This window comes from Lytechinus pictus, chromosome 15, assembly GCF_037042905.1.
Source record: "Lytechinus pictus isolate F3 Inbred chromosome 15, Lp3.0, whole genome shotgun sequence".
Classification (NCBI taxonomy): Eukaryota; Metazoa; Echinodermata; class Echinoidea; order Temnopleuroida; family Toxopneustidae; genus Lytechinus; species Lytechinus pictus.
This window is the reverse complement of record NC_087259.1, coordinates 23,256,925-23,277,088: the sequence shown is the minus strand read 5'-3', so window position 1 is coordinate 23,277,088 and position 20,164 is coordinate 23,256,925. Positions and strand designations below refer to the sequence as shown.

At 35.3% G+C, this 20,164-nt stretch overlaps 1 protein-coding gene across 1 annotated transcript in view; it reads left to right on the top strand.

Moving 5' to 3' along the window:
- Positions 1-3,907: 3,907 nt before the first annotated feature.
- LOC129277927 (sialin-like) overlaps positions 3,908-20,164 on the top strand; it is a 36,799-nt gene continuing 20,542 nt past the window's right edge. The window contains exons 1-4 of the mRNA XM_064110530.1: positions 3,908-4,300; positions 8,071-8,300; positions 14,316-14,555; positions 15,226-15,313. Of these exons, the coding sequence (XP_063966600.1) occupies positions 4,126-4,300; positions 8,071-8,300; positions 14,316-14,555; positions 15,226-15,313 (733 nt within the window). The 5' untranslated portion in view covers positions 3,908-4,125. The remainder of the gene's footprint in view (positions 4,301-8,070; positions 8,301-14,315; positions 14,556-15,225; positions 15,314-20,164) is intronic.

Here is a 20,164-nt window from a genome sequence, read left to right as displayed (position 1 = left end):
GTAGCAATGCATGTTGGATAACATTTTTCAGGATGAGTCTCGTAATGAAGACAAAAATCAAGTTCATTCTTAGCACTCGAGCCGCAGAATGATAAATTTTAGCGTTCGCAGGCGGGGCTGATCCCCGAGTTTGTCGGGCGGGCGGGATTATCTAGTCCCATACTGGTGTCGGGTGGTATATTCCACGTACCTTTTCCCTTGCGAGGACCATTGTTCAGTTTTAATGCTTAATTTTGATACTAAATCTGTGACATTAATAGTTTACCGATCGGGATATACCTGACACTTAAGTGATTTTCATTTCTAGAATTATCATTTCTTTCCTGAATTACAAAAAAAATCAAACTTTAGTAGGTCAAGAATGTAGGTCAAGAAAACATCGACTGTATATATGTATAATTAAAAATGGTGAAATTGTCAAGGTTTGGAAAATATCGTGTTAAGTTTGCCCGATGTCATTAGCATCTCACTGTATGTTAAACAGAAAATATAGAATAGCTGTATTTGTAAAATCCACGGCCGCCTCCACGAACATGGGACATGAAGCCGATCATGACAACCCCTGATTTGTTAAAATCACAGTAATCATGGTAATGGCAATATTTATAGAAATGCAATAGGCCTATTACCAGGCTCTCAGGATTATGAATTATAATCAATGTGAATATGTGATGGGGGAAGTAAAAGGGGGTTGGTTAAAATGTTATAGAGATTGGGGAGGGGGCGTTGAGGGAGAGAGAAAGAAGCGCCGACCATGACGGCTCCTGATTTGTTAAAATCACAGTAATGGCAATATTTATAGAACTGCAATAGGCCTATTACCAGGCTCTCGGGATTATGAATTATAATCATGAGATGGGGGAAGTAAAAGGGGGTTGGTTAAAATGTTATGGAGATTGGGGAGGGGGCGGTGAGGGAGAGAGAAAGAAGTGCCGGGTCAAAAGGAGATCTGTAGGCCGGCAGGAATGACAGAGGGGCAAATAATAACAGAATATACGGCAAGCTTTATTGGAGGAGAGCTTGACCAATACAGAAGGGAAGGAATAGCATAAGACGGTGGAATTAAATTTAGATAGGGAGAGCTGATCTTTGAGATATAAAATGGCACGAACACACAAATAAAGGATTGCTACACTCCTAAGAGTTATTGTTATGTATCATTTACACAACAATATGAGATGATAACTCCCGGTGATAACCCTCCTTCGGGCGACCCGCCTTCTTAGGGCGAACTTCATAATGGTTAGTCGCGTACATTTGAGTGTCCGAAAGTCCACACACACAGCTTCAACACAGGGAACGGTGGTTTTCATGAACGTAATATTGCAGAAATTCGGGTATATCTGTTTAACTATTAATAATCTCACACCATGTTGATAATAATGTGAAAATGTTATCCAATTCCATTAATTTGATGTAATATATTATTACAATTATTTCACTATTTACGTCTCTCTGTTCATTTGAAAGTGCCCATGTTCACAACTCTTGCTATCATGGCTACGGCAAACGGTCTGAAATCACCCATATTTTCGAGACACTGGCACCTTTGTTTTCGCACTGGAATATCCCCAAGGGTCAAAAAGGTCGAGATTGCTTGTCATCTTAATGCTAAATAGATTACCTACAGTTTGATGTATAATACTTTGGTTACATCTCATTTTTCCCCCAAACTTTGAGATCGAGCAGGCAGAACATGGCATATTTCTGTGTACAACGTCACGTGACTAACGTATGATAGTTTGCGTTCACAGACCCTTTTCATTTGAAACAATTAATACAGTCCAAACAAACTTAGTTAACGCATTTAATGTTGAAAGTAACAATGTTCTTGTACTATGAAGCTTTGCCTACTGATATTTATAATATATCTACAGTTTGAGGAAGCAAAAATCGAGTCCGGAGTTGATTTTGATTTGCAATAGGGGCTGCGTAAGTATACTATATAGGCTAGCATCGTCTGCTACGTAAACCAAATGAGCGAACATGACCGAAACTAACCATGATCTTACCCACACTTGCTTGTACATTCGATTTAAGTTGGTTCACCGATACTCAATGTAAATGATAAACATTCATAGCATTACTAAATTTTAACGATTCCATTAGGTTTTTTTAAGGATTTTAAAATCCCAGACATTTTGGAGAGTGAGCAAGGCGATGCTCACAAGCGTTGCCAATAAGGTTGCTATAGGCGACCTATACCGCGAGAGTTGATACATAACACTCGTCTGGTGCTCACTAGGACGAAAAGCTCACTTGCAAAAGGGGTTAGGTCCAATTTTCATCAAATTTGATTTTTATGTCTTAATGTATAGATTTTTAGTAGCTCTTAAGATGATACCAAAGAAAAGTTGAAATTTCTATCAAAAAGTTAACTAAACAGGCAAAGAAAAATCACCTTTTTTCAAAAGGGGTTAGGTCCACACAGATTTTTTTGGAAAAAATATCTTTAAAAATATGAAGACAGGTAGATTTCTCTTACACCCAATTTTATGTTCTCATGGTAGGGTATCATGAAAGTTCAGTTTTGCATAAGAATATTGCAATATGGGAGAATTAAAAAAAAAAATTTCTTGGAGTGGACCTAACCCCTTTTGCAACCAAACTCTTCTGCTTTAATTGTTTAAATATGACTTATATTGATTTTATTCAGGGCCGTAGTCTTTCTTGAGGGGCGTCCTTTTTCAAGCCTTTGTGCTTATGACTGTCCCCTCCCATGCAATGATTGTTTATTGTTATTTTACCGTGAAATATTGTCAATATATTTTCTGTTGTATGATTTATCTTTTGCATGGAAATAAAGAATCAATCAATCAATCAATTTACCACCTCGGTCACATTTCCCCTACAGCGCCAATCCCCTCATCTACCCTCCTCACCATAAGGAGGGTAGATGAGGGGATTGGCGCTGGATTTAGGGAGTCATGTGCCCTCTATGTTAGCTTTGGGAAGACAACTTCAATAAACCGGGGTCCAATATAATCTGGGGCCCGTCTTACAAAGAGTTGCGATTGATCCAATCAATCGTAACTCTATGGAAATCCATCAGTGTCATAAATTTTTATACAGGAAATTTGCACAATGTCCTTTGTAAACAAAGAGAAGCACGGTGAATTTTTAAGAAAACAATAATGCATGAACATACATGTATCATTGCTAGAAAACATTTTGAACAAACATGCATAATACACGTTGACGTTGCTGGCCGTCCATAGTTGCGATTGATCGGATCAATCGCAACTCTTTGTAAGACGGGGCCCTGGACTATCAGTGAAACATTGTTTCACGCTCAGTGAACAGGTGCTCACTGTGCTAAATCATCTTAAAGGGATGGTCCGGGCTGAAAGTATTTATAGCTTAATAAATAGAGTAGATTTCAGTGAGCAAAATGCCGAAAAATTCATCAAAATCGAATAACAAATAACAAAGTTATTGAATTGTAAAATTTAGCAATATTTTGTGAAAACAGTCGTCATGAATATTCATTAGGTGGGCTGATGATGTCACATCCTCACTTGTTCTTTTGTATTTTATTATATGAAATTAGGTTTATTCAAAAATTTTCCTCCAAGAACTAGAAAAATTGGATTGACAACTGATTTAGTGCATTAGATATTTATTGCTGCAACTTATTTCATTATAAGGAGACACATTACTCATACAAGTATGAAATAATGAAAAAATTATGATTTTGTGTAATAACATAAGAAAACGGAAAGTGGAGATGTGACATCATCAGCCCACCTAATGAATATTCATGACGACTGTTTTCACAAAATATTGCTGAACTTTAAACTTCAATAACTTTATTATTTGTCATCTGACTTTGATGAAATTTTCGGCATTCTGCTCAGTGAATTCTACTCTATGTATTAGATATAAATATTTTCAGCCCGGACCATCCATTTAATTGCTGAAGCGCCACGTAGGAGGGTCCATGGTTCATAGGCGCGTTGCAGGAAATCACCCGAAAAGGGGGGAAATAAAATCAATACTTCGATATTTGTTTTAGGAAAGTGTTTGAACTGCCGAGAAACAAGTGAGCATCGCCAATCAATCGTGGAATGGATTGTATTCTTTCCATCAAACACTAGGGAACGAAGAAAAAATCATCTCTCCAGCATGAGCAACTACAAATATTCAAAAGCTGATACCGACAATGATGAAAACCTGGGTCTTCATCGACCACTCTCACCAAGTGAAGCAAGTGGTTTACAAACAAGAAGTAACCATAAACCTGTCACCACCGATGTCGCAACATCGAAGGGGTTATCTCAAGGTAGCGAGGATGAGCTCGGTAAGTTTGCGGATTTTTTGTAGTCGATTCTTTTGACCCTCAACCGTAATAAATGATGTATTTATGTGTATTTCAAATAGATCATGGTCATCTTAAAAGTCATCCCTGTCGGTAAGAAATGTGGTAATATAGTCGAGCAACACATAATGTGTTGATATGGTCAACACAGGCCTTTTGGGCACTAAAAGGACCATTGGCGGCGGAGCAGAGGATTATCTCTTGTGTTTGGGGGGACACAACAGTAGATATCTATTGTTGCGTCCCCCCCAACACAAAAGATAATCCTCTGCTCCGCCGCCAATGGAAAGGACTACCTTGATTTTAAATAAAACTGAATAAATAAATAAATAAATAACTATGAACACAGTGTGTTCTTATATAGTCAACACGTAGTCAATTGTATGAACACAGTGTATTAATACAGTCAGGACGTAGTGAATTGTATGAACATAGTGTTATCATAGCCAACGTGCGTAATGTATGAACACAGCGTGTTCAACACGTATATATAGTCAATTGTATGAACAAAGTTTGTTAATATAGTCAACACGTAGTCAACTTAATGAACACATATGTGTTATTACATAGTCAATTGTATGAAGAAAGTGTGTTAATATATAGTCAACACGGAGTCGTGAACTCAGTCTGTTAATATAATCAACACTTAGTCAATTGTATGAACATAATGTGTTAATACAGTCAACATGTGGTCAATTGTATGAACAATTTGTTAATACAGTCAACATGCATAGTCAATTGTATGAACACAGTGTGATAATGTCGTAAAACGTATTGTATGAACACATTCATGTTAACACATAGTCAATTGTCTGAAAAGTGTGTTGATAATTATAGTCAACACGTGGTAAATTGTATGAACACAGTATGTTAATACTGCCTACATGTACATTCTAAAAACAAATCAGTCAAAAATGACTAGTCAATTGGGTCAGCTGGGTGCGACTGTTATTCTAGTCGTAGTTTACTAGAATTGAGTTATTTCTTACTAGATTATATGTCAGAAATGTGACTAGACAATCAGTTGCACCCAGCTGACTAATGGTCTAGTCAATTTGACTGATTCGTTTTAAGAGTGTAGACATGCAATTGTATGAACACAGTATGTTCATTGTGTCTTTTTTGGGGGGTTGCTTGCGCGCCTGCTGATTTTTTTTTTCATATCATAATTATATTTCTTACATTTACTATAGGATTTCCCGGCCAGATTCGGGAGTACATAGCATTAATGTTAACTTCCCTTTCTTTCAAATTCGACGGATTCCGTTCACTCGGGGATATCTTTGCTTTATAATCCTTTTTCTTGCTTAAAATTGTTTTCACTCGAATAAATGGTAGTTTCTTTTCACTTAATGAACAAAGCGCTTCTTTTGAGAAGCGGTCATTCTATTAAGCAAAAAACGGTTTTCGGTTCTCGCGACGGCATGATTTTATCATTTAATTTCATTTATAGCAATCAGATTAGCACAATGTGCATTATAATTTGCCTTTAGGCATTTCTTGCAGTGCTCATGGGATTCATTTTCTTAATTTTTATTCTCTCTTTATCTATATTAGAGAGTATTCTTCATTTTTTTCTTCAGCTTTCTTTTATTTTTGCTTCTTTACTATTTTTTTCGTATCATGCTCGGTTTCGCAATGAAAACGAATAGATGAAATAACAGAGTAGATCACAACGTCAAACAGGCACTTCAGCTACCATTCCTAGACAGCTATTAATGATTTGAGAGTCAATTGAGTCGATAAATTGAATAGATTTTTGCCACAATTTGCTTTCCATAGTTAGACCACAACTTTAAACCAGAGTTTAATTTAAACCTATAGGTTTAGAATACTGACCTCAAAGGGAAAGTTCCCCTGAAAAAAAGTTTATTGTAAAAAAGCAGACAAAATATTTTAAAATATTGGCGAAGGTTTGAGAAAAATCCATCAAAGAATAAAAACGTTATAATAATTTAATTATTTGATTTGTGACGTCATATGCGAGCAACTTTCCCACATGTCGCTTGATAATTGAAAAATCTTTGAAATGTCATTTTCTCAGAAAATTAAAAAAGGTTTTTACTGTACCTTCAGTATATAGGCAAAAAATCTCACACCCGTTCCTAAAAAGAAAAAACATCAAGTCAGCGCGAACTATTAAAAAAAAGAAAAAAATGTGCATTATAATTATACATAACATTATGGGACAGCTGCTCGTTTATGGCGTCACAAATCCAAAACTTAAAATTGTAATAAATTTCTTAATCTTTAATGGATTTTTCCTCAAACCTTCAACAATATTTTTTTTTATCATTTCTTCTGCTATTTTTACAACAAACTTTGCTTCAGGGTGAACTTCCCCTTTATTTTCTCACAGGGCCAGTGCATCCGTGACGATTAGGATAAAATACCAGTCATACTCGTGTATGACAGGTTGCAAGCTTATGCTGAAAAAAAAAACCGAAAGAAATTGAATTAGTTTGCACTGATATTTCGGAGAATTGGATTGGATTTAAATCCGACATGTCCGATGGTCCCGTTCACCACCGTTAGGACGAGCTTGTATGCGCGCACTGCACTTTCAGCCGATTAACTTTTTAATTGTTATTTTCGAATAGTAGGCCTATTAAGGTGTCCTTGATAACTAGCACTCATGCATTATCATTCTCGTTGTAAGCCTTCTCTTTCTTTGATGAATAAAGTGAAGACTGTGTCTTGAAATTTCAGTGAGAGTTACACTGGTGAAACACGAGGGATTCACTTCAATGTCTAAGGTTTAGGAAAAATTACACTTATGCCGACACACTAAGAAAAATAGATTCAACTTTGCACCTTTAAAGGTGCATACCCTGCAGATGTCACACTGGGCGCACCCTTAAGGTGCAACTTTGTACATTTTTGGAAAGGTGCAACTTTGCACCTCTCGAAAGGTGCAAAATTAGGGAAAGAGTTCCATATGTACCCCCACCAAAAATAACAAAAGATTGTCGAGACTTCCGTTTTATTCACTTCAGATTTTTCTATGGTTTTTAAGGTGTTTCTCACCTTTCTTGGGACTCGAACTCACCTCGTTGTGACTGCAGTCAAAACCTCTACCCGCTAAGCTAGCGAGAAGCGATGATGCCGGAAGACTTTTTTTTAAGCGATTATGTGCCGATAGTTTGACTAGCTAGTCTAGACTTACACAAACCCTGAACTGACTAAATAAACCAATGTCTATGGACAATTACACGCACTCGACCCTGCTCGAAAATTTGACGGGCACGCGATGGCGAGTGAAAGGTGCAAAGTAGCTCGATTAGTCGCTCTGCACCTTTTCCCGCAAAGTTGCACCTTTCTTGCACCCCAATGTCTTAGTGTGTTTATTCTTTCTCCAGAAACACCGTGACCTAAAGCTCAGGGGCAGCGGAACGGTTTCGAAAGTTTGGGGGCTGTCTATGCAAAAATTCACAATCAGATGATCATTTTTACATTTTTTTTTCTTCACACTGTTTTTGAAAAAAAGTGGGGGCTGAAGCCCCTTCACCCCCCCCCCCTCCGTTTCGCGGCTCTTGAAACTCAGATGACTATCGTAATTTTGCCTTTATTGTAGCTTCCATGTAATCCTTGTTTGTGTTGACTGCTTTACACCTGTTATCGTTGTTGTTGTCACTCTAAGATAAACTACGAACACTATGTTTTTATATAAGAAAATGCGCTTTAATAATCGGTCATTAATGACAGGAGAACCTATATTACTTGCTTCCCCTTTTTTTTTATATTTCTTCCAGCTAAGCCACCTAATGGATTGTGCTCGATGCGTTACTTGGTGACCTACCTTTCTTGTTTTGGTTTCTTTACTACGTACATGGGAAGGAACACACTGAGTGTTGCTATGACGGTCATGGTGAATTCAACAAGTAACGGCTACGAACTTTATGAGATGAGCCACCAGAATCAATCCATCGGTTTTCAAGTTTGCCATGCAAGCGTTCCCACGAATATGAGCATCAAGGGAGAAGTAAATGACCTTTTCTATTACATTTATATGGACCTTTATTGGTTACAATTCTTTATATAAGAACTAAGACTTTATATAAGAACTATCATGGTAGCTTTGTTATTACCGTAACTATACCCTAAAAAGCTTGATTTTGATTGACTGCTGAGCCCGGTTACCAGGCTAGATACCGTAACAGCAAAGTTATAAGTCTTTATGAAATAGGCACATGTTGCGTTATAAATCATTAAGGGGTTCTCACACCCGGCCCCACATCAAAAAGATTTGCAATCAAACACAACTCTAACGATCAAACACAACGTCATTTTAACCAATCAACAGCGCGCATTTTGGGACTTTTTTATTTTTACTTGAGTTTAAATGCAATTCTTCCTGCGATGGGCCCCTGGTGGGTGTTTCATAAAGCTGTTCGTAAAGTTACGCACGACTGGAACATGTTCTTAGGTCATAAATCAATTACATAGTGATATCACATAGCACAAGAAAGAATCACCAGTCGTGCGTAAATTCATTCGTATCTTACAAACAGCTTTATGAAACACCCACCAGGGGAGTGTTTCATCAACATTTTCATCCGACAAGTTGTCAGATCTGACATCTTTCTCTGATGTTGATTGGCTGAGAGGTACTGTTACTATGGTAACTGTCGGATAAAATGGGACTTGTCGGATAAAACGTCCGACAAGTCCTTTCATGAAACGCCTCCCAGGACGCTTATAAGCCAGCATATGCCGACGTATGTTTGACAAGCCTTTTTCCATTCCATTCTTGGTATCGAGTATTTTCCATGTTAACACAAATATCAAGAAATCAAGTTCTTGTAGTTATTTCAAAACGATTTTTTTTTACTTCAAGAAATAGTATTTTTCGATTGTTTTTTTTTGCACACTCAATGCAGCTTTTTTCATACATTGATATTATATTCCTCTATCAGCATATCGTGTTTTATTCATTCTCTACTCTGCTCTGCTCCTCTAATGAGAGGTAATATATATCTTTGTCATAACTGTTATAAACTACAATATTGGAGTCAATTCATTTGTGTTCCCTGCAGTTCAGATATATTTTCTTTTAATCACTATCAAGACGATGATGAGTTCTTATATTGTCTGTATTTCATTTATACAAATTAAAGTATTGATGAAGAAAAATATAACTCTTTGTCTGTTAACCCTCTTTAGTCTAAATGACATTGGGGACTACTTAAACACATTACAATTCCCCCTAAATGATGATAATGTATTGTAACTAATGATCCCTGTAAATGTATGTATCCTATTGATTTCGTTCTAAAATATAAATGTACTCCTCAAACTTTTTCAATACTAAATGTCAATTCAGGGAGCTTGGTTCGTAACTACGATGAATAAAAATTTCTTCTCAATTCGTTAATTATAGATTCACAGTCATTCGAATGTCTGGAACTTGGTTTCGAAGCAATATTCATTATGTTTGAAATCGATGGATATTCACTTGTCCATATAGACTTAATAGAGATGATATTGATTATAATTTATGTTCTGATACATCTTTTAGCCTTGACCACTGTGACACTCTCTCCATTGAAATACAACAACCCAAAAGAAAGCAAAAATCATTAATGTGTTTACAGAATACCTATATTGTCACATTTGCAGAAGTACTCTCAAGTATTTCAGTCAATATTAATCCACTTACAAAATATAATGATTTTAACATCAATTTACTGAATCATGATATCAGTTATAAAACTAATCATTTTGGATACTCTGTTTTCATACGGTTTGTTTCCAACTATTAGTAAACCAACACTGTAACTAGACATTCTGCAACCTTGATCGACAATATATTTACTCATTGTATTCATATGCATAAAACTGTGGTGTAATATATTCCGATATCTCAGATGATTCCCCGGTGTTTTTTTAAGATGATTTATCTATTCCTAATAATCTACCTTTTTGTAGAAAATCACGCGTTTTCACAAACGAGAAAATTAACTTGTTCAAAAATAAACTGTACTTGATTGACTGGTCAGTTATTTACTGTCAAACAGATGTATATTGTGATCTATTCATCCATAAACTTAGTAATTTTACACTTTTAATGTTTTCTACTTGTTAAGAGGAAAGGTCATCAAAAAATATGATAAAACTTGGATCACAAACGGTATTAGCAAATCTATAAAGAAAACATAAAATTTACTGTCGTTATCTGGAGAAGGGTGACATTTCAAGTCGTGATAAATATGTTGGGTACAAGAATATTTTAACTGGTATCATTCGACAACGTAAAATATTACATTATGAAAACTTATTTAAAAACGTGAAAGATAACATCATAATTATGTACTACAATCAAACAAAATCTTGGGTAAAGCATCAGTTGCTGAAGCATTCAATAATTATTTTTGTCGACATCGGTATACACAAGAAAACATTTTCCTCGTCTAATTTCCATGACTATCTATTCAACCGTGTACCAGTTTAACTATTCTTTATTCCAGCTTCCAATACCGAATACATAATGTCATTTCATCCATGAAATGATCTGCCTCACCAGGTTCAGACTGCATTGCATAACATGTTATCAAGGCGTTTATTCATTCTATTATCAACCCACTTTGCTTTAAAGGGGAATCGAACCCAAATAAAAACTCGTTTTTAGAGGAAAAAGAAAATTCAGACAAGTTGATAGGTGAAAGAATGAACAATATCGGACAAACAAGAAAGTTATGATTTTTTTAAGTTGTAAATATTGGTAATCACTATACCCATGGAGACTTCAAATTGGCCACATATTGGATGTCACAGTGATGTAAGGCAAGGACTACTCTTCCATATACTCCATTACATAAAATGGCTAAAATGTCATTTTTTTCAAAAGTTTTACTTCAAATTATATTTTTCTTTCATGAGGACATAAAACAATATACTACTTGGGTTATACTTAGATTACTGCCCCAGGGGAATAGGTACTGAGAGAAAACCCAAATCCCTGATAATTAAAGGGATGGTCCAGGCTGAAGATATCAATATGCTGAAATTTGATTAAAATCGGATAACAAATAAACATTTGCATTATTCCGGTGAAACAGTTCTAGGCATGTCTTTATGAATATTCATTAGGTGGGATGATAATGTCATATCCCCACTTGTTCTTTTGTATTTTATTATATGATATTAGGTTTATTAAAAAAAAAATTACCAAGAACTAAAACAATTGGATGGACAACTGATTAAATGCATTAGTTATTTATTGCCGCAACTTATTTCATCATTATTGAGGCACATCATTTATACATGTATGAAAAATTAAAAATTTATGATTTCATGTAACAACATAAGAAAAGGGAAAGTGGGAATGTGACATCATCAGCCCACTTAAAGCCGTGGAGCGTTGTGGCCCAGTGGATTAGTCTTCGGACTTTGAAACAGAGGGTCGTGGGTTCGAATCCCAGCCATGGCGTAATTTCCTTCAGCAAGAAACTGATCCACAATGTGCTGCACTCAACCCAGGTGAGGTAAATGGGTACCGGTAGGAAGTAATTCCTTAAAAAGCTGTGTGCGCTATGAACGCCTAGCTTAGCCGGGTAATGTAGGAGCGCCTTAAGCACCTAACAAGGTGGATATGTGCGCAATATAAATACCCTATATTATTATCATTATCATTAATATTATTAAAGAATATTCATGACGATGTGCATTATCTGCTTTCACAAAATATCAATAAACTTTAAAATTCAATAACTTCGCTATTTGTTATCCGATTTTGATCAAAATTGTCAGCATTTTGCTTTGTGAATTTTACTTTATTTATTTAGATATAAATATTTTCAGCCGGGACAATCTCTTTAAGTACATGGCCTATGGGGAAAGTTGTCATTTTCCCTGTCATAATTTACTTACCCAGTTGCCAATTTGAAATCTACATAGTCTTAGGGATCTCAATGCAGCCATAACTTTCTTATTGCTTGTCCGATTTCTTTCAAACTTTCACCATTCTGTTTCATTTATTATTCTCCTTTCCAACACAACATTTTATTACCAAGGCTGGATTCCCCTTTAGCATGTTTAAGGCACTGTCCCTTATCAACTTAATACAGCTATGGTAGTAACCATTTACAAAAAGTATGACAAACACGATATCATTATTGTAGACCTATTGCCCTTTTACCTGTTTTCAAAAATGCTAGAAAAGATCATTTATACGCGGCTTTTCAAGTTCCTCTCGTCCAATGACATATTGATATCACAACAATTTGGATTTAGAAAAGATTTTTCAACAGAACTTGATGTATTGAATTTGATAAATATTATATCACATGCAATCGATGAAAGCAACTGTTGTATCAATGTATTTATGGACCTCTCAAAGGCATTCGACGCCATCGATCACGACAATTTGATAAGTAAATTAGAAAATTGTGGTATTAGATATGTTCCACTACAGTGGTTCACCTGTGCCATAGAAGGCAACAAGTGGTGGTCAATGGTATCAATTCTATAAGTTATGCATCTTGCGGAATTCCTCAGGGGTCTGTGTTAGGCCCCCTCTTCTTTTAGACATAAATGATATAATTAATTGCTCTTCAGTTTTACACTTTCCATTATTTGCTGATGATACCACTGTTACACTTACTCATAAAAAGTAACGAACTTATATCATCAGCAAATAACGAATTGTACAAACTACATAAATGGTTTATTTGTAATATATTGCTCTTGAACTTTGATAAGACCAAGTATATAATTTTTCGAGGAAGAGGAGAGGAGGGTTCCTTTAAATATAACAAATCTTATTATCGGTGGAAATGTTTTTTTCTAAAGTTCATAGTATCCGATTTTTAGGTGTCTGATTAAATTGATATCTTTCTTGAGAACCCCATCTCAACTCAGTTTGTACTAAAGTCTCAAGATCTATTGGGCTACTTTGCAGACTTAGACTTTTTATGCCTCAGACTATTCTCACTAGTTTATAATTATAACAGTATTATTCTTACACACTAAAACTATTGTAATATTGTCTTGGGTCACACATTTAAAACTCACTTAGATAAGTTATGCATTCTACAAAGAAAGCAATCTGAATAATATGTAATGCTGCATTTAATAGTCATTCCAATCCGCTATTTACCCAATTAAATATTTTACCATTAAAAGACTTCACTGAATTCACTTGTTTTCATGTACAAGGTCCAAATTTTACCTCCTACCTTAAGAGACATTTTTGCCCCAAATTCATTAATTCATACAATACTCGACAGAGTGATCTCATTCGCCTCCCACAAGTTTGGACTTCTGTTGTTTCTAATTGTTTTGAAATGAATTTTCCCACACTATGGAATAAACTTCCTAATGACCTTAAAAACAGCTCCACTATTTCTAGATTAAAAAAATTATGCAAGGCAATGTTAACCTCTTAACCTCCCTGAATTACGGATGTCGGCCTTTTTTGTATGCATGAGTGTGTTATTTATAGACAAGAATATTTTTATAGACAGTTGCTTCTCCGGGGTCACCTTACCATCATTGTATTTTCCCTTAATTTTGTTTTCAACTTGTTTGTTTTGTTTTTGTATTTGATGGTTAAAACAAAAAATTGAATTGAATTGAATAAAAGTCAAAACTGCTTACCATAGTATTTACATTTTTTGTTGGCTTAAACGTCAAAATGTGTCAGCCCATTTGCCTAATCCAGCTACACTCGATGTAAACTAGAATGAGTAATTTGGCAACCTGAATGCTTACGAGTCGCTTTTTAGATGTAACAATGTATTCCATTGATAGGTTGATGTAGTAAAATATGTATTTTGAATAGAAATTCATGCATGATGTTTGAAGCTAATGGGAGGGAGCAGGATAGAACAAGGGGTAAACAGGGTTATGTTGTATCACCTATACTGTTCAAAATGCAAATTGGAAGAGGAAATTTGGGTGGCCATTTAATCTATAAAAAACGTATTTTTTTGTAAAGAATGCAGTGACTCATATTTTATCTGAAATGTATATATTCTATTATCATAACACAAAACAGGATGGTCCTTTCCACTGGAGCAGCTGGACCCAAGAACTGATCTTAGCATCTGGCTTTTACGGCTTTCCTTGGTTACAAATCCCGGCAGGTTTTTTAGCCGATGCCAACGGGAATGCTGCGGTCTGGCTGTTGGCGATAGGTTTTGGAGGATCTGCACTCTGCACACTTTTGACGCCATTTGTTGCTTATCAGGGAGTACCTTTACTCGTCACGGTCCAGATTATTTCGGGTATTTTGCAGGTTCGTTGGTCCAGCATTTCTTCAAGAAATTATGACTTTGCACCCGGGTTGGGGGTGGTGCTAAAGAGTTACTGCTCCGCCTCGTAAAGGGATCAACAAGTGCTTGAGAAAATGAGGATTTCAAGTAATAAACAACCAAATGAGAAAATGAAAAAGAGGAAATTGAAGAAAAAAAAAGAAGGGCGAGTATTGAAAAGCGTGGTCTGGTCGCAAAATTACAAAAATAGCACTATTTTTCATTAAGGAAAAAGTGTACTAAATTTTCAGGAGGTTACCCTCCCCCCGCCCCACATGAAAATACCCTCGTGCCAAGCATGCCTTTAAGTTATATCGAGCCAGTTATAATAGTGAAGTAAAATTATTTACCAATTAAAACAAACAAACGTCAAAGTCTGATGAATAATCAATCCAGTTGAATAATATTTAATGAAACAAGTACATTATGCTTGTCAGATTAATCGTCCGTATAAAGCGCTTTATAAATTGTATACATTATTATTATTATGAGTGAGATTTTCTATCAATCATCAAGTATAACGGTACAAGATGATATCAATCATCAAGTATAACGGTACAAGATGATATCGTATTCCATTATTATCTTTATCGTTATTAGAATTTGTAATCTTAATTTCTTTCTTCCATTTATTCCTTCTTTATATTTGACAAGAGTTGGAGCTATCCTGTTTTCATAGCTTTAATGTCAAGGTGGGCGCCCCCAAGTGAGCGTAGTCGCCTTGCCACCATCGGAACCTCAGGTGTGTTACCATCTTATCACTGTTAAAAATAATTTGAACAACGCTGTTTAAAAAATTTAAACAAGTGTTTAAAATCTTAAACACAAAATTTGAATTCAAATATTTAATCATCAATAATATAAGCATTGTTGTTTAACTTTTAAAATTTCCTTCAGCAAGAAACCAATCCACATTGTGCTGCACTCAACCCAGGTGAGGTGAATGGGTACCCGGTAGGAAGAAATTCCTTGAATGCTTGAGCGCCTATAGGCAGCTCAGCTAAAGCCGAGGTAATAATAATAGCAGGGCCCGCTGGTAGAACAGTTTTCGAAACTGAAGTGGCTTCCCTGGGTAAATATACCTATATTATTATTATATTATTAAACTGATTAAACAACTACTGTGCGATTCACATAGTAAACAGTGTCGTTTGAATTTTCGGTTTTACTCTAAACGACTGAAGCAAATCAGTCTTTCCCATATTACGCCACCCTTGAAAAATGTTTGTGGACTATGCAGGGAAAAATTTCTCGCTTGCTTTGCTCGCTCGCATATTAACTGCAAACATCACAACAATGGCATAAGATAGCCTCGAAAATAATGTATCCACTTAAACACAGCCCTTGAGGAGGGGCAATCCCCGACATTTTTAATGTTAAAGACCCTGACCGGTGTAAAAACAATCATATATCAAAATAAAGGTAATGATTCATACAATACGAATATACCAAAAATATTACATATATCTCCTTCCAATAGTTAAAAATATTAAATAAAAATCAAAGAAACTGCTCCTCCAAAGTACGCTTCGATTGAGCACCCCCACGTCGCCTGGAAATGATGACGTCACGTTGTGTCAGGAGGGTTGTGATTCCATAGGTTTGTGTACAAAAGCATTGGGTATTTTCTTCCATTTCCATGTTATGAATCCATTTTTTTTTTCGTTTTCAGATGAAAATGGCACTCAAAATTATTCACTGTTCAAATTGTTGTAAACCTACAACTATTCACTACCTTTTTTGTGATTTCTTTGTTTGGCTCTTATTGGGCCTAAATTGCTATGTCAGGAAAAGTTGTTATACATAATCTAAATGCAGATAGAATTGAAATCTGCGCCAAATAAGCAGGAAATAAAATATTGCAAAAACTAGTTCAAAACTGCAGATTTCATAAATTCAAGCTTGTGGGTAAAAATATATGTGATATCCCTCTGTGATAGAAGTGAAGAGAATGAAATGCGTTATCTGGAAAGCAAAAAAATCACCCAGTTTTTCTGTGTACAAACCTATGGAATCACGACGCTTCTTACACAACGTGACGTCACGGTCTCGAGGCAGGTGAAAAGCACAATAAAGCCTATTTTCTAAGCGGGGTTCGAAACCCGATAATTGGAATATTCTTAAGCAAAATACTCAGCTGGGAAGCGGTGAAAATGCATAAAGCATACCTTGGTGTATTTAGTAGCTTATAAGCTTTCGATTGGTATATAATTTATCAATTTCATTTTCGGGTCCGGTCTGGATCTTTAAGGTAGGCCTAAATATCATATTGCTTTTATCCAACCCACCCTCACTGCTCAGAACGGTTTACGTCATTGCACGCGACTTACATGACAAATATTGATTGATTTAAGTTGGCAGAATTTATTCGATTTCGAAGCATTACGAAAAGCTCATTCCGGATGCCAAAATGTAAAATACATTTTTTTAAATACCACAACTAATTGTTTGTATTTTGCATTTTTATAAACGATTATTAGACTGGTTACTATGAACTTTCCACATAACCATCCATTTATCTTCCTTGAAATGTTTGACAGAAATGTACACGTTCTTAATAAGTGGGGGTTAGATTAACATCACGGCTATACATTCACATTGAATTAAGAATATCTGCAATGTATCTATAGCCCTGGTAGGGGCAAGCCCTATAACCGCTTGGTCGCACCGTTCTCTCGCCGAGTCTACGGCTTTAGCCGTCTTCCATGTCGGAAAGTGTGGTGTAATATGATGTAAGACCCAAAGTCCCTGCAATAACACTGAACTCCGGGAGAGTTCATTAGGATGTCAGAAACCACGATCCAAATTAAAAACCGACTGTTCTTTAAATTGCGGATCCGCTTTTAGGCATCAACAAAAGAAATTTAAGATCATTAACATTATGCGGCATAGGTTATAATGTAACAAATCGGATGATCTGAAGGTAAAAACTGTCTGCCATCAAAGTCATGGAGAGAAACTCACAAACCAAAATACTCCCAAAACATGGGTCAAAGTATACTGTCAGATCTTTTCAGGATGTAAGACCATGTCAGTACACTGCAAAAACTCCGGTGTTGATTTAACACCAGCCTGGAATCTATATATGTCCACACCAGAGAAGTGTTAAATAACACCAGTTTCGTTTTGGTCTAACACCAGATAGGTGTTTATACAACACCAATTAGTATTAAAACAGCATCGGTTTGATTCCAAACTGGTGTTGTTTCAATACTTCTGTGGTGTGGACATATATAGATTCCGGGCTGGTGTTAAATCAACACCGGAGTTTTTGCAGTGTACTTTGACAGACGCTGTAGTTCAAGGGAGACAATTAGGATGTAAGCCCTCATGAAATACCGGCTGTTCTTTAAATTGTGGATCCGCTTGCGTGCAAGAACAAAAAAAAAGTTTAAAACCATCATGTGTCCTGATAAGTTAAAATAACATCAATCGGATGATCTGAAGGTCGAAGCTCTCTGCCAGCACATTGTTAGAAATGTTAATCAATGTAACTTTTGTTTGATATATAATTAGTAAAAATGGCTAATTTTATTTGATTGGAATCCTTTTTATTTGAAATCAGTAAAATAAACTTGAAACTGGAGTCAAAAATAGTCCAGGATAGAAGAGGCATAACCTTGTTTTTCATAATTATATTCAATATTTTTTCTGATTTCTTGTCAATTCGAGGGTGCTGATTACGAATCTGAATAATGCCACTCATGTAACCTTGAGCATTTTCCGCAAATCAGCAAAACCCAGTATGGCCGCCAAAATATGCAAATTACCCATGAAAATCATAGAATTGCCCGCACGTTCGCTATAAATGCATGCAATTGTGTGGCAGGAGTAGGCCTAGTATACTTTCTGGAAAAATGATTAATTTTTTTCCCCAATTTCTTTTTCACCCACAGTATAGGGTGTTTTATTCAATAAACCTTCAGTTTCCATGTACATGCATGCTTTCACAGTCAATATGGCTCCTTTTTACCTTTGTTTTCACAGTCAATGTACAAAAATAATAAGATAGTGAGTGTTTAACAGTAATTCAACAATAACTGATAATATAAAATCTTGTCATAAAATAAATCATTTACAGTACCGGTACCTAAACAAAAACAAAAACATAATTATAATTTATGTAGAGAACCAGAGATAAAGTTGCAAAATTGTATCTAGCAAACCGATTTAAAAAAAAATTCACATGAAATAGCTTTTTCGTACAAAAAATAATTCTTTAACTCGTTGAGGATTTACTGTGGCATAGGATGAATTTCAGCCAATTTGATTTTATAAATAATTTATCCAAATAGTAAGTGTATTTAATGCTCTATTATACTTAATGGGAGTAATTCCAAAAACCAACATTTTCCATGGTTAATTTTAATACTAATTTGCATCTTTCAAACAGTCTCTTTTCAAATTATTCCCATACTTTTTTAACTAAGTGGCATTCAAAGAACAAATGTTCAATAGTTTCAACATGGGAGGTACAGAAAGTACACAATACTACTTGATTTAGCTTGGATTTTGCACAAATACAAATTCGTTGGAATAATACAGTTAATTAAGCAGTATTGAAACCACCTGATTGAAACATCTTTCATTACTTGAAACAGTATAGAATTAAAACAAAACCATTTCTCTAGTGAAACTTGTTTTCCGATTTTCTCTTCCCATTTTTCTTTTCTTTGATTATTTGATACCTTTTCTATCACCAATGGAACATATATATTTTTACATCCTTTATTTTGCTTCATCAAAATACTAATGACATTTGGTCTGAGTGGAGTGGTTAACTTCACAAAATCGTTATCAGGCTGCGAAAAACTTTCAACTTTTCACTGATCTCTTGTTTTATAATGAAATATGTAAGGTAATCAATGGAAACATTGTACACTTCAATAATTCTTTGTCTACTTAAAACCTGACCATCTGTCCCTATTAAGTCGTTAACAAATCTTAAACCCTTTTGACTCCAGTGTCTAAAGTTAACAAGATTTCTGTTAATAACTAATTCTCCATTGTGACAAAGGAGTTCAGAGAGTAATTCTCTTTTACTGGAACATCTATATGCTTTCCGAAAAATACACCATGAGGAAAGTACATCTTTCCAAAAAGGATTTGTTATTAGATCAACAAACTTTTCTAAATAGCCATGACTATAAAGTAAAAAATTGGAGTCTGAGAAAGGGATCATATATTATCCATGAATCCATTATACATTCTTCGTATCCAGGTTAATTTCAACGAAGAAAAGAAACATTAAATATTTACCATTTTCACACCATACCACCTTCCATATAGGAATTACAAATCTGACTTCTTTTGATACGATCAGGTTTTTTATTCCACAAACAAACTGAACAGAACTCTGTCCAGCTCTTTTATGAACACAGGTGACGGATTTGGTAAAGACAAAATTAAATAATCAAATTGTGAAAGAAAAAGTGTTTTAACAAGAGTTACTTTACCCAGTGGGGGCATGTTCCTATTCGACCAAACTTGAATTAGGCGCTTCACCTTGTTTAGGGCAGGTATATAATTTAGACATACAATGTTATCGAAATTTAAAGAAAAGTTCATACCTAAACATGTGAAAATGATTTTT